The 12577-nt window shown below is 43.8% G+C and overlaps 1 protein-coding gene across 10 annotated transcripts in view; it reads left to right on the forward strand.

Moving 5' to 3' along the window:
* The window catches only part of LOC118362527 (60 kDa lysophospholipase-like), a 63553-nt gene that overhangs the window by 35792 nt on the left and 15184 nt on the right, over nucleotides 1-12577 (forward strand). For 9 of the 10 annotated variants that reach the window (XR_004821223.2, XR_004821221.2, XR_004821222.2 and 6 more), the window contains 6 exons: nucleotides 3298-3424; nucleotides 6632-6744; nucleotides 7666-7851; nucleotides 7940-8053; nucleotides 8330-8449; nucleotides 8792-8887. Coding sequence is in view for 7 of the 10 variants with exons in the window: in XM_052486245.1 (XP_052342205.1) it covers nucleotides 3298-3424; nucleotides 6632-6744; nucleotides 7666-7851; nucleotides 7940-8053; nucleotides 8330-8449; nucleotides 8792-8887 (756 nt within the window). In the remaining 3 variants the exon portion in view is untranslated. Of the gene's footprint in view, nucleotides 1-1206; nucleotides 1810-3297; nucleotides 3425-6631; nucleotides 6745-7665; nucleotides 7852-7939; nucleotides 8054-8329; nucleotides 8450-8791; nucleotides 8888-12577 lie in introns of those variants that run through there. The other variant, XM_052486247.1, reaches the window with a different exon arrangement.

Genomic DNA, 12577 nt, shown 5'->3' on the forward strand with positions numbered 1-12577 from the left:
AGTTGAACTCTGGGGATTTCAATAAAATAAAATGGGCCAGTGTTGACACCTAGTGGTTGTGTGGGTCATGTGCGCAGACAACAGGACATGAAGTTATCTAAAAGGGAAAAGAGAAGCACTTCATCTGGGTCATTTGATGACAAGGTATACATTGATAACATTGGGGTTCCAGGAGAGGTGCCAGATGAGTCAAAGCAAGAAATCAAATCCTAGCAGGATTAGAGTTAAGCATTTCCGGGGTTCTACTCTCACAAGAGCGTGGACTGGATTAATTATAGTTATGATAATCAACAGCGCTTTAGCAGGAATACCAAAGGTGTTATTAAAGGTTTTGTAGAACAGACTGAAGCAACCAGCTGGAAGACCTGACAGAATAGAATTGCATTAGATAAAAGGGGGAAGTGGGCGTGATAATCAGGACCATGTCTTACATCCCGGGGTAACACAGCTCCGGACAAATCAGTGCCCGAAGCCTCAGCTGGTTTGACCACCCTGGCTCACGGGTTGGCAGAAAACTCTGGGGTGAATACTCCCCTGACTAATTGGTTTGATAGTACGTTTGGAAAATGGAAAAATGTTATAATCACTGTGTCATGGGCTGCATCCACCTGCATGACTGTTTTAATTTTATACGGCTGTTGTCTAATTCCCTGTGTGTGAGGCCTTGTTTCCAGCACTCTGGAGAGATCAATGACACTACAGATGGGGTGTTATGGGCCGATTCCAGGTTCTGACCCGTGGAGGACTGAAGGCATGTCTACAGAGGAAGTGGACGAATCTGAATCTGTCATTTGTGGGGAATTTATGTTTGATGAGAATAGTGTTGAGATGAAGGGGAATTAGATTGTAATTTGTTTCAAGGATTAAACTTTTTTTAATAAAGATTGTGGCAAAAATCCTGAAAAAGGAGTTATGATTCTGATGTAGGTTTAAAAACAGTTGGAGTTAAGGTTAGATTTGATTAATGATGGGTGAAGAGTCAGATAAACATTTATAATAATATTTTTATTTTGTAGATTTGAATGTATAATATTTGATCAAAGGGAGGATTGATAGAGGAAATTATGGTTGAAATGATTAATTATGTATACATTATTGATAAGAACCATTTATTCTAATATTATTATGTTATGGTATGAAAAGTATGGGTTCTTGGTTCTAGGCTGTTACTGAAAATGTAAGCAGAACGAATTAATTGTCTGTGCCTCTTGGGAAGTTTAAGGGGGAGAGATGCTATAGCTTTTCAGACAGATAAGAAAGGTTTGGGTGGTGTTCCATTAGTGGAGAAAAGTATATCTTTTAGACAGTTTGGAATGTAGTTTATAGGGGGGGTAGAAGAAGAGTTCCAGACCTAAAAACAATGGGCTCTTGTGAGAATCCTCATTAATGAATTAGAAACGAGTGCGAATTTGGTTTTGGCTGTAAAACAATAAGGAATTTAGAAATTCCTCTATCAATGGTTGAAACTCTAAGACTCAACTACCAGACCAGCAGACGTGAAGCTGTGGCCACACGTTGAAATGCTTAGAAAACCTCAACATGAGGTGGAGAAAATAGAGTTGACCAGAACATTTGACATTCTGCAGCTGTTCATATAAAGGGATCTAGAATTTGACTATCTACCGAGAAAGGAAGGAGAAGATACCATCTCGACAATCATTGGTGCATATGATGAAACATCCACTCCATGCCAGAACAACTAAGAACATTGTGACCACTGGAGGACAACCAGAGCCTTACATCCATCGAGCCACTTCCCATAGAAGGATCGATTGGTTTCAGAGAGACGAAGGACAGAGACATCTACACGTAAATACATTGCATTCCTTACCCAAACGAGCGGTGGTTTGTGAGCAAAGTATTATTATTATTAGTTTTGAGGGTAGTTTCCAAATGTACAATAAGTTTGACTCTTTATCTACCCCTCCCTCTCCATATGTGTAACAAGCCGTCATATCTTGTCAGTCCACTAGGGACTTTTGTCTCATGTAAGTGTGTAGTCTGTGTTATTATTTAGTTAGTTAGTAAATAAATAATTACAATAGGTTGTGTAGAACTGAATAATATGAAAAGGCTGGGGTTCTTGCGGATTCAAGAGGTCTGCGATGTTCAGAATGAGACTGATATGAGATAATGATTAGTAAGTGACTGTTATCGATATAACCTATATTGATATATCTTTGCAGTTTAATTCGGGAGATGGTAACTCGTTAAACAACTTCCTCCGTGGTGCCCCAAATTCCTAATGATTTAATTGTTACATGATTAATTTAATCATGACACAGGTTAAAGAAGGATTTTTAAGCCTTGAGACATGGATTGTGTATGTGTGCCATTCAGAGGGTGAATGGGCAAGACAAAATATTTAAGTGCCTTTGAACGGGGTATGGTAGTAGGTGCTAGCCGCATCAATTGTGTGAAGAACTGCTACGCTGATGTATTTTTCAAGCTCAACAGTTTCCCATGTGTATCAAGAATGGTCCACCACCTAAAGGACATCCAGCCAACATGACATAACTGACGGATGTATTGGTGTCAACATGGGCCAGCATCCCTGTGGAACCTTGTTGTGTACACAGTGTATAAACCATAAAAGTAGTACAGGGGTAGACAACCCTGTTCCTGGAGTGCCGCAGGTCAAATCAAAAACATGAAGTGCCTGCGGAACTCCCAGACCAGGGTTAGAGGGGAAGAGAAGCTGAATGGCAGGACAATGGGCCTCAGGTTCTTGTCAAGGTATCTCTGTGCGTAGAAATTGACTTTGATAAAATGCTATTGTATCTGCTGTCCGTAGCTGCCTATACCATAACCCCACCTTTACAATGGGGGACTCTGTTCACAACGTTGACATCAGCAAACCGCTCGCCCACACAACGCCATACATGTGGTCTGCGGTTTAAGAGGCCAGTTGGACATACTGCCAAATTCTCTAAAATGACATTGGAATCACCTTATGGTACAGAAACATTCAATTACCTGGCCACAGCTGTGTAGGACATTATTGCAGTCAGCATACCAATTGCACACACCCTCAACTTGAGACATCTGCGGCATTGTGTTGTAACAAAACCCCACATTTTAATTGCCTTGTTTCCCCAGCACAAGGTGCACCTGTGTAATGATTGTGCTGTTTATTCAGCTTCTTGATATGCCACACATGTCATGGGGATGGAATAACTTGTAAAAGGAGAAATACTCACTAACACCTTACATGTTGCGTTTTATATTTTCGTTCAGTGTATATGCTTAATAATGATGTCTTAGGAGGTTTCATTCATTCTCCATCTACATCTCTAGGTTTGTTTGTATTTCCACCACAAGCTGTACCGGGGGAACCGTGTAACCAAGGTGGATTCTGGGAGTTTCAATGCCTTCAGTTCTCCTAACTTGGCTCCTCTGGCCATTGCTGAAGTGGATATTAAAAGTAATCAAGTGGTGTAATATTTGGTCTGTCCTGTTATGTGTTTATCTATACTACCATTCAAAAGTTTGGGGTCACTTAGAAATGTCCTTGTTTTTGAAAGAAAAGCACATTTTTGTCCATTTCAAACAACATCAAATTGATCAGAAATGCAGTGTAGACATTGTTAATGTTGTAAATGACTATTGTAGCTGGAAATGGCTGATTTTTAATGGAATATCTACATAGGTGTACAGAGGCCCATTATCAGCAACCATCACTCCTGTGTTCGGGCCCAGGTAGGAAAGGGACAGAAGCTACACTGTTACATTAGCACAGCTGAAAACTGTTGTCTTGATTAAAGAAGCAATTAAACTGCCCTTCTTTAGACTAGTTGAGTATCTTGAGCATCAACGTTTTTGGGTTCGATTACAGGCAAAAATGGCCATATCTATTCTTGAAAGAAAATATATATATACAGTGCCTTGCGAAAGTATTCGGCCCCCTTGAACTTTGCGACCTTTTGCTACATTTCAGGCTTCAAACATAAATATATAAAACTGTATTTTTTGTGAAGAATCAACAACAAGTGGGACACAATCATGAAGTGGAACGACATTTATTGGATATTTCAAACTTTTTTAACAAATCAAAAACTGAAAAATTGGGCGTGCAAAATTATTCAGCCCCCTGAAGTTAATACTTTGTAGCGCCACCTTTTGCTGCGATTACAGCTGTAAGTCGCTTGGGGTATGTCTCTATCAGTTTTGCACATCGAGAGACTGACATTTTTTCCCATTCCTCCTTGCAAAACAGCTCGAGCTCAGTGAGGTTGAATGGAGAGCATTTGTGAACCGCAGTTTTCAGTTCTTTCCACAGATTCTCGATTGTATTCAGGTCTGGACTTTGACTTGGCCATTCTAACACCTGGATATGTTTATTTTTGAACCATTCCATTGTAGATTTTGCTTTATGTTTTGGATCATTGTCTTGTTGGAAGACAAATCTCTGTCCCAGTCTCAGGTCTTTTGCAGACTCCATCAGCTTTCTTCCAGAATGGCTCCATCCATCTTCCCATCAATTTTAACCATCTTCCCTGTCCCTGCTGAAGAAAAGCAGGCCCAAACCATGATGCTGCCACCACCATGTTTAACAGTGGGGATGGTGTGTTCAGGGTGATGAGCTGTGTTGCTTTTACGCCAAACATAACATTTTGCATTGTTGCCAAAAAGTTCAATTTTGGTTTCATCTGACCAGAGCACCTTCTTCCACATGTTTGGTGTGTCTCCCAGGTGGCTCGTGGCAAACTTTAAACAACACCTTTTATAGATATCTTTAAGAAATGGCTTTCTTCTTGCCACTTCCATAAAGGCCAGATTTGTGCAATATACGACTGATTGTTGTCCTATGGACAGAGTCTCCCACCTCAGCTGTAGATCTCTGCAGTTCATCCAGAGTGATCATGGGCCTCTTGGCTGCATCTCTGATCAGTCTTCTCCTTGTATGAGCTGAAAGTTTGGAGGGACGGCCAGGTCTTGGTAGATTTGCAGTGGTCTGATACTCCTTCCATTTCAATATTATCGCTTGCACAGTGCTCCTTGGGATGTTTAAAGCTTGGGAAATCTTTTTGTATCCAAATCCAGCTTTAAACTTCTTCACAACAGTATCTCGGACCTGCCTGGTGTGTTCCTTGTTCTTCATGATGCTCTCTGCGCTTTTAACGGACCTCTGAGACTATCACAGTGCAGGTGCATTTATACGGAGACTTGATTACACACAGGTGGATTGTATTTATCATCATTAGTCATTTAGGTCAACATTGGATCATTCAGAGATCCTCACTGAACTTCTGGAGAGAGTTTGCTGCACTGAAAGTAAAGGGGCTGAATAATTTTGCACGCCCAATTTTTCAGTTTTTGAAATGTTAAAAAAGTTAGAAATATCCAATAAATGTCGTTCCACTTCATGATTGTGTCCCACTTGTTGTTGATTCTTCACAAAAAAATACAGTTTTATATCTTTATGTTTGAAGCCTGAAATCTGGCAAAAGGTCTCAAAGTTCAAGGGGGCCGAATACTTATAATAATAATAATAATAATAATATATGCCATTTAGCAGACGCTTTTATCCAAAGCGACTTACAGTCATGTGTGCATACATTCTACGTATGGGTGGTCCCGGGGATCGAACCCACTACCCTGGCGTTACAAGCGCCATGCTCTACCAACTGAGCTACAGAAGGACCCACCTACTTTCGCAAGGCACTGTATATATTTGACGCCTTTTTTGTCCCCAATTTCGTGGTATCCAATTGGTAGTAGTTACAGTCTTGTCTCATCGCTGGTAGTAGTTACAGTCTTGTCTCATCGGACCGACTCGGGAGAGGAGGCGAAGGTCGAGAGCTATGCGTCCTCCGAAACACAACCCAACCAAGCCGCACTGCTTCTTGACACAATGCACATCCAACCCGGAAGCCAGCCGCACCAATGTGTCTGAGGAAACACCGTACACCTGGTCACCGCCACAGGAGTCGCTAGTGCGCGATGAGACAAGGATATCCCTGCCGGCCAAACCCTCACTAACCCGGACGACGCTGGGCCAATTGTGCGCCGCCCCATGGGCCTCCCGGTCACGGCCGGCTGCGATAGAGCCTAGGCTCGAACCCAGAATCACTGCGCCACCCGGGAGGCCCCCTCGTCAGTCTATTCCTGTTCTGAGAAATGAAGGCTATTACATGCGACAAATTGCCAAGAATCTGAAGATCTCGTACAACGCTGTGTACTACTCCCTTGACAGAACAGCGGAAACTGGATATAACCAGAATAGAAAGAGGAGTGGGAGGCCCTGGTACACAACTGAGCAAGAGCACAAGTACATTGGAGTGTCTAGTTCGAGAAACACATGCTTCACAAGCCCTCAACTGTCAGCTTCATTAAATAGTACCCGCAAAACGCCAGTCTCAACGTCAACAGTGAAGATGCGACTCCGGGATGCTGGCCTCCAAAAAATCAGCTGTTTCCAGCTACAATAGTTATTTACAACATTAACAATGTCTACACTGTATTTCGAATCAATCAGATGTTATTTTAATGGACAAAAAATGCTTTTCTTTCAAAAACTAGGACATTTCTAAGTGACCCCAAACTTTTGAATAGTAGTGTATATCAAGTCAAATCTTTTCCATGGTGTAGGATGGATCTTTTCACTAAACTTTTTCCATTTCCCCTGCAGTTAACTGGGACACGGTGTGGCGAGTGAACACAACCTCGCAGTTCAGAGTGAGCACTCTGATGAACCGTAACGTGGGTCTGCTGAGACTCTTCCCAGGCATCACTGCGATGACCGTAAGAGGCTTCCCGGGGTGGGGGTGAGAAGGGGTGGATAGTGGCTCTGCCCTGTTTCTGTTGCCTACTCAACCACATCATTAAATCACAACTGTATTCCTACTTCTGATATACAGTAATAGTGAAAGTAATACCCTATTGTAGAAAGACTAAATCAGAACAGCCATTTGGGGCCATATTTATCTAAAACTCTTCATTGTAGCTCTGTTGTGGTGAATCCTCTCATGCAGGTCCTACTGTGTTTTCTGACGAGCCAGCATCGTGTGGCGTTCCAAGTGGTCTGCATACAGCCGGGAGCGGCGTTTAGTCCAGTGAAAAAGGAGACCGGGTTATGGGGCATGTCCAACTACCCGCTAAAGACGAGGGGCTTGGCTTAAACACTTAGATACGCCTCCCTCGCAACAGATTGAGGGGAGGATGGTTTTACTGTCTCAATCTGTCTCAATGTTTACTGTCTCATTGTTTGTTATTGTTTTTTATATGTTTTTATTTGCTTCTGTTATTATGCATCAGTCTCTCCTCCTCCTCCTTCCGCGGTCTCTGCCAGCATGGGGTTTATTTGGGATTCTGTTTACATTTTTGGCTAGCTAGACGCTTGATCCAAAATCCAATGGAAGATAACTTGCTATGTTTCCCTCCCTCCACAAGTTAGGTCTAAGGTTCGCTGCCAAGTGAAATGATGCTGTCAATCATTAACCTTGAAGTTAATGGTTCCCCGTGCCTGGCCATTTGAGCCATTTCCTCTCCAGATGCCAGAGCTGGTATTTTGAAGAGATCTCCTGGATCCAGTGAATCACCCCGAGATATAATGGTCTGGAGGAGGGGGGAGGGTAGGTCTGGACAAGCCAGACTGAGATGGCCGCTCATCTTGTTGGCTGTATCTCTCTCTGTGTGTGTGTGTGCGTGTGTGCCCGTGCGCAGGTGAAGTCCTTCCTGCAGGCGCCCATGGAGGGCATTGTCCTGGAGACGTATGGTAGTGGAAACGCCCCTGATAACTGTGCTGACCTGCTTGAGGAGTTCCGAAATGCCACAGAGAGGGGTGTGATCATGGTCAACTGCACCCAGTGTCTGAGGGGTTCTGTCACCACATCGTACGCCACTGGAAAGGTACACCAGAACCCTGTGTTCAGTGGGAGTGGGAGAGTACACATCATGTGGATGGATGTTTGTTAACATGTCTTCCTGATCCCCTCAGGCCTTGAGTGACGCAGGACTGGTGGCAGGCTGTGACATGACTCCTGAGGCTGCCCTGTGCAAGCTGTCCTACGTGCTGGCCAGGACGGACCTCAGCATAGAGGCCAAAAGAAAGGTAGGAGTCCCAGTCAAAACACACTCATTACCTCACTACAATTTGTAGGCCCCTTATAGAAAATCTTTTGAAGCGAATGTCAACATTAGGCTGAACTTTAGAGTGACATCTGTGTTAGTTCTATTTTAACAAGAAGGTAGCGGCAATAGATGGCAGAGATGATTCACATGCGGATTAAGGTCAGTGAAACGATGGTGTAATCCTTGATTATGCTTGTCTGAGTTGACTGTGTTTGTGTGTTATCTGTCCTTTGTTGTCTCTGTTGTACCTGTCCAGATGCTGAGTCAGAACCTGCGGGGAGAGATGATCGCTGACCTGCAGGGGGCCAAGCTCACTCTGAGTGACAGTCGCTTCATCCAGGTCATCGCCAAGTCCCTGAGCATCAGCTGTAAGGAGGTGAGGCCACCGCACAGCCAGCCACATCACACACACACTGTCACCACCACTGAGTCTGCAGGGTTACTTTCCACCTAACATGTTTTCATCGGGCTCAATTGACCCAGAATATCATCAGTGTACAGGGTGAAAGAGAAATGTGTCTGGCTTATCTGATAGGACAGAGCTCCCAATGAAGTACAAAAAAAGTAATTGCAATGCCCAGCGGTAGGGTTTTTTCCAAAGTGTTAAATCCAATTTTTATAGGTGTCACTTACAACACGTTACATACAGCATTCCTCCACTGATTGTCAGTCTTTGTATTGACATGACAGCTGATGGTTTTTCTGCTGATATTTCCAGGAGCTAGAAGCCGTCCGGGATGCTCTGACACCCACCTTAGCTTGTGCCGCTTCTAAGATAGGAGACTTGGAGGCCTTGGATGCCATAAAGGAGATGGTGAGGAACATTTACATAAATATAACATGTCTGTTAGTAAAAATAATCACTGCAACAACTGACCTCACATACTTTCAGGAGGGGGAGAAGAAAACACCTGTTCCAACGACATGATTACAGGACAAAGTTCAAACCATATGTTTATGTGTTAATAGACACGTTTCCATACTGATACCACAGACTTTGCACTGTACCATGAACGTCACATATGTTATGATGACCTGAGTGGTTCTGCTACATTCACTGGCTCAATGCAGAATGCAGATAGATACCTAGTAGCCCAAATTACTCTCAAAATCCAATGTTAAATACCAGTTCTATCTATTCTTGTTCCACTCTGAAGACTGTTCACCTAGAAAAGAATCCAGCATATTTGATTGTCTTTTACGAGACCCCTTATGTTGAAGGTCAATTTGACTCAGTAGTGAGTTGAACACTGAAATACTATTTAACTTCATTTTTTCACAATGACCTCTTATCTAGTCCTCTAGGTAGGGTTAATTAACTTGTAAGGATAGTGATCTGAAGTTTGGCTAAAAATGAGCTTAAAATGACATTTGATTTATGACTTTGGTATAAGTATTAAACATTTGGCTCTACATTTAGAATAGTTCGGTAAATAAACATAGCAAATACAGCATAGTAAAGAGGACATCCTCAACTACTGAAAATTCATGTTTGGAGGTTAAAATCGTGTATTTATGTACTTACTGTATTTAGTGTATTGGGTCAAATTGACCCAGAACATCATCAGTGTACTGGGTGAAAGAGAAACATGTGTGTGCTTGTATTACTCCCTCAGTCCCACGCTACAGTTGGTTGAACCTATTTTATTTTATAGGTGATATATTTAAGCAATAAGGCCCGAGGGGATGTGGTATATTGCCAATATACCACGGCTAAGTAGAGTCGCAATTCAATGGCTCAGACACAAGGTATGTGGCAGGGTCTACAGTCAATCACGGATTACAAAAAGAAAACTAGCCCCGTTGCAGACCATGATGTCTTGCTCCCAGACAGACTAAATAACTTCTTTGCTCGCTTTGAGGTCAATACAGTGCCACTGACACGGCCTGCTATCAAAACCTGCGGACTCTCCTTCACTGCAGCCGACATGAGTAAAACGTTTAAACGTGTCAAGCCTTGCAAGGCTGTAGGCCCGGACGGGATCCCCAGCCGCGCCCTCAGAGCATGCGCAGACCAGCTGGCTGGTGTGTTTACGGACATATTCAATCAATTCTTATCCCAGTCTGCTGTCCCCACATGCTTCAAGAGGGCCACCATTGTTCCTGTTTCCAAGAAAGCTAAGGTAACTGAGCTAAATGACTACCGCCCCGTAGCACTCGCTTCCGTCATCATGAAGTGCTTTGAGAGACTTGAGAGACTAGTCAAGGACCATATCACGTCCAGCCTACCAGACACCCTAGACCCACTAGAATGCTGTTCATCGACTACAGCTCAGCAATTAACACCATAGTACCCTCCAAACTCGAGGCCCTGGGCCTCGACCCCGCCCTGTGCAACTGGGTACTGGACTTCCTGACGGGCCGCCCCCAGGTGGTGAGGGTAGGTAACAACATCTCCACCCCGCTGATCCTCAACACTGGGTCCCCACAAGGGTGCATTCTGAGCCCTCTCCTGTACTCCCTGTTCGCCCACGACTGCGTGGCCATGCACACCTCCAACTCAATCATCAAGTTTGCGGACGTCACTACAGTGGTAGGCTTGATTAACAACCACGACGAGACGGCCTACAGGGAGGAGGCGAGGGCCCTCGGAGTGTGGTGTCAGGAAAATAACCTCACACTCAACGTCAACAAAACAAAGGAGATGATCGTGGACTTCAAGAAACAGCAGAGGGAGCACCCCCCTATCCACATGAACGGGACAGTACTGGAGAAGGTGGAACGTTTTAAGTTCCTCGGCGTACACATCACGAACAAACTGAATTGGTCCACCCACACAGACAGCATGGGGAAGAAGACGTAGCAGCGCCTCTTCAACCTCAGGAGGCTGAAGAAATTCGGCTTGTCACCAAAAGCACTCACAAACTTTTACAGATGCACAATCGAGAGCATCCTGTCGGGCTGTATCATATCAAATCAAATTTTATTTGTCACATACACATGGTTAGCAGATGTTAATGCGAGTGTAGCGAAATGCTTGTGCTTCTAGTTCCGACAATGCAGTAATAACCAACAAATAATCTAACTAACAATTCCAAAACTACTGTCTTGTACACAGCGTAAGGGGATAAAGAATATGTACATAAGGATATATGAATGAGTGATGGTACAGAGCAGCATAGGCAAGATACAGTAGATGGTATCGAGTACAGTATATACATATGAGATGAGTATGTAAACAAAGTGGCATAGTTAAAATGGCTAGTGATACATGTATTACATAAGGATGCAGTCGATGATATAGAGTACAGTATATACGTATGCATATGAGATGAATAATGTAGGGTAAGTGACATTATATAAGGTAGCATTGTTTAAAGTGGCTAGTGATATATTTACATCATTTCCCATCAATTCCCATTATTAAAGTGGCTGGAGTTGAGTCAGTGTCAGTGTGTTGGCAGCAGCCACTCAATGTTAGTGGTGGCTGTTTAACAGTCTGATGGCCTTGAGATAGAAGCTGTTTTTCAGTCTCTTGGTCCCAGCTTTGATGCACCTGTACTGACCTCGCCTTCTGGATGATAGCGGGGTGAACAGGCAGTGGCTCGGGTGGTTGATGTCCTTGATGATCTTTATGGCCTTTCTGTAACAGCGGGTGGTGTAGGTGTCCTGGAGGGCAGGTAGTTTGCCCCCGGTGATGCGTTGTGCAGACCTCACTACCCTCTGGAGAGCCTCACGGTTGAGGGCGGAGCAGTTGCCGTACCAGGCGGTGATACAGCCCGCCAGGATGCTCTCGATTGTGCATCTGTAGAAGTTTGTGAGTGCTTTTGGTGACAAGCCAAATTTCTTCAGCCTCCTGAGGTTGAAGAGGCGCTGCTGCGCCTTCTTCACGATGCTGTCTGTGTGAGTGGACCAATTCAGTTTGTCTGTGATGTGTATGCTGAGGAACTTAAAACTTGCTACCCTCTCCACTACTGTTCCATCGATGTGGATAGGGGGGTGTTCCCTCTGCAGTTTCCTGAAGTCCACAATCATCTCCTTAGTTTTGTTGACGTTGAGTGTGAGGTTATTTTCCTGACACCACACTCCGAGGGCCCTCATCTCCTCCCTGTAGGTCATCCCGTCGTTGTTGGTAATCAAGCCTACCACTGTTGTGTCGTCCGCAATCTTGATGATTGAGTTGGAGGCGTGCTTGGCCACGCAGTCATGGGTGAACAGGGAGTACAGGAGAGGGCTCAGAACGCACCCTTGTGGGGCCCCAGTGTGGGGCCCCAATTTTCATCATAGGTACACTTCATCTATGACAGACAAAAAACATTTAAAAAATCCAGAAAATCACATTGTAGGATTTTTAATGAATTTATTTGCAGATTATGGTGGAAAATAAGTATTTGGCCAATAACAAAAGTTTATCTCAATACTTTGTTTTATACACTTTGTTGGCAATGACAGAGGTCAAACGTTTTCTGTAAGTCTTCACAAGGTTTTCACACACGGTTGCTGGTATTTTGGCCCATTCCTCCATGCAGATCTCCTTTAGAGCAGTGATGTTTTGGGGCTGTTG

Source organism: Oncorhynchus keta, chromosome 29 (assembly GCF_023373465.1).
Source record: "Oncorhynchus keta strain PuntledgeMale-10-30-2019 chromosome 29, Oket_V2, whole genome shotgun sequence".
NCBI lineage: Eukaryota > Metazoa > Chordata > Actinopteri > Salmoniformes > Salmonidae > Oncorhynchus > Oncorhynchus keta.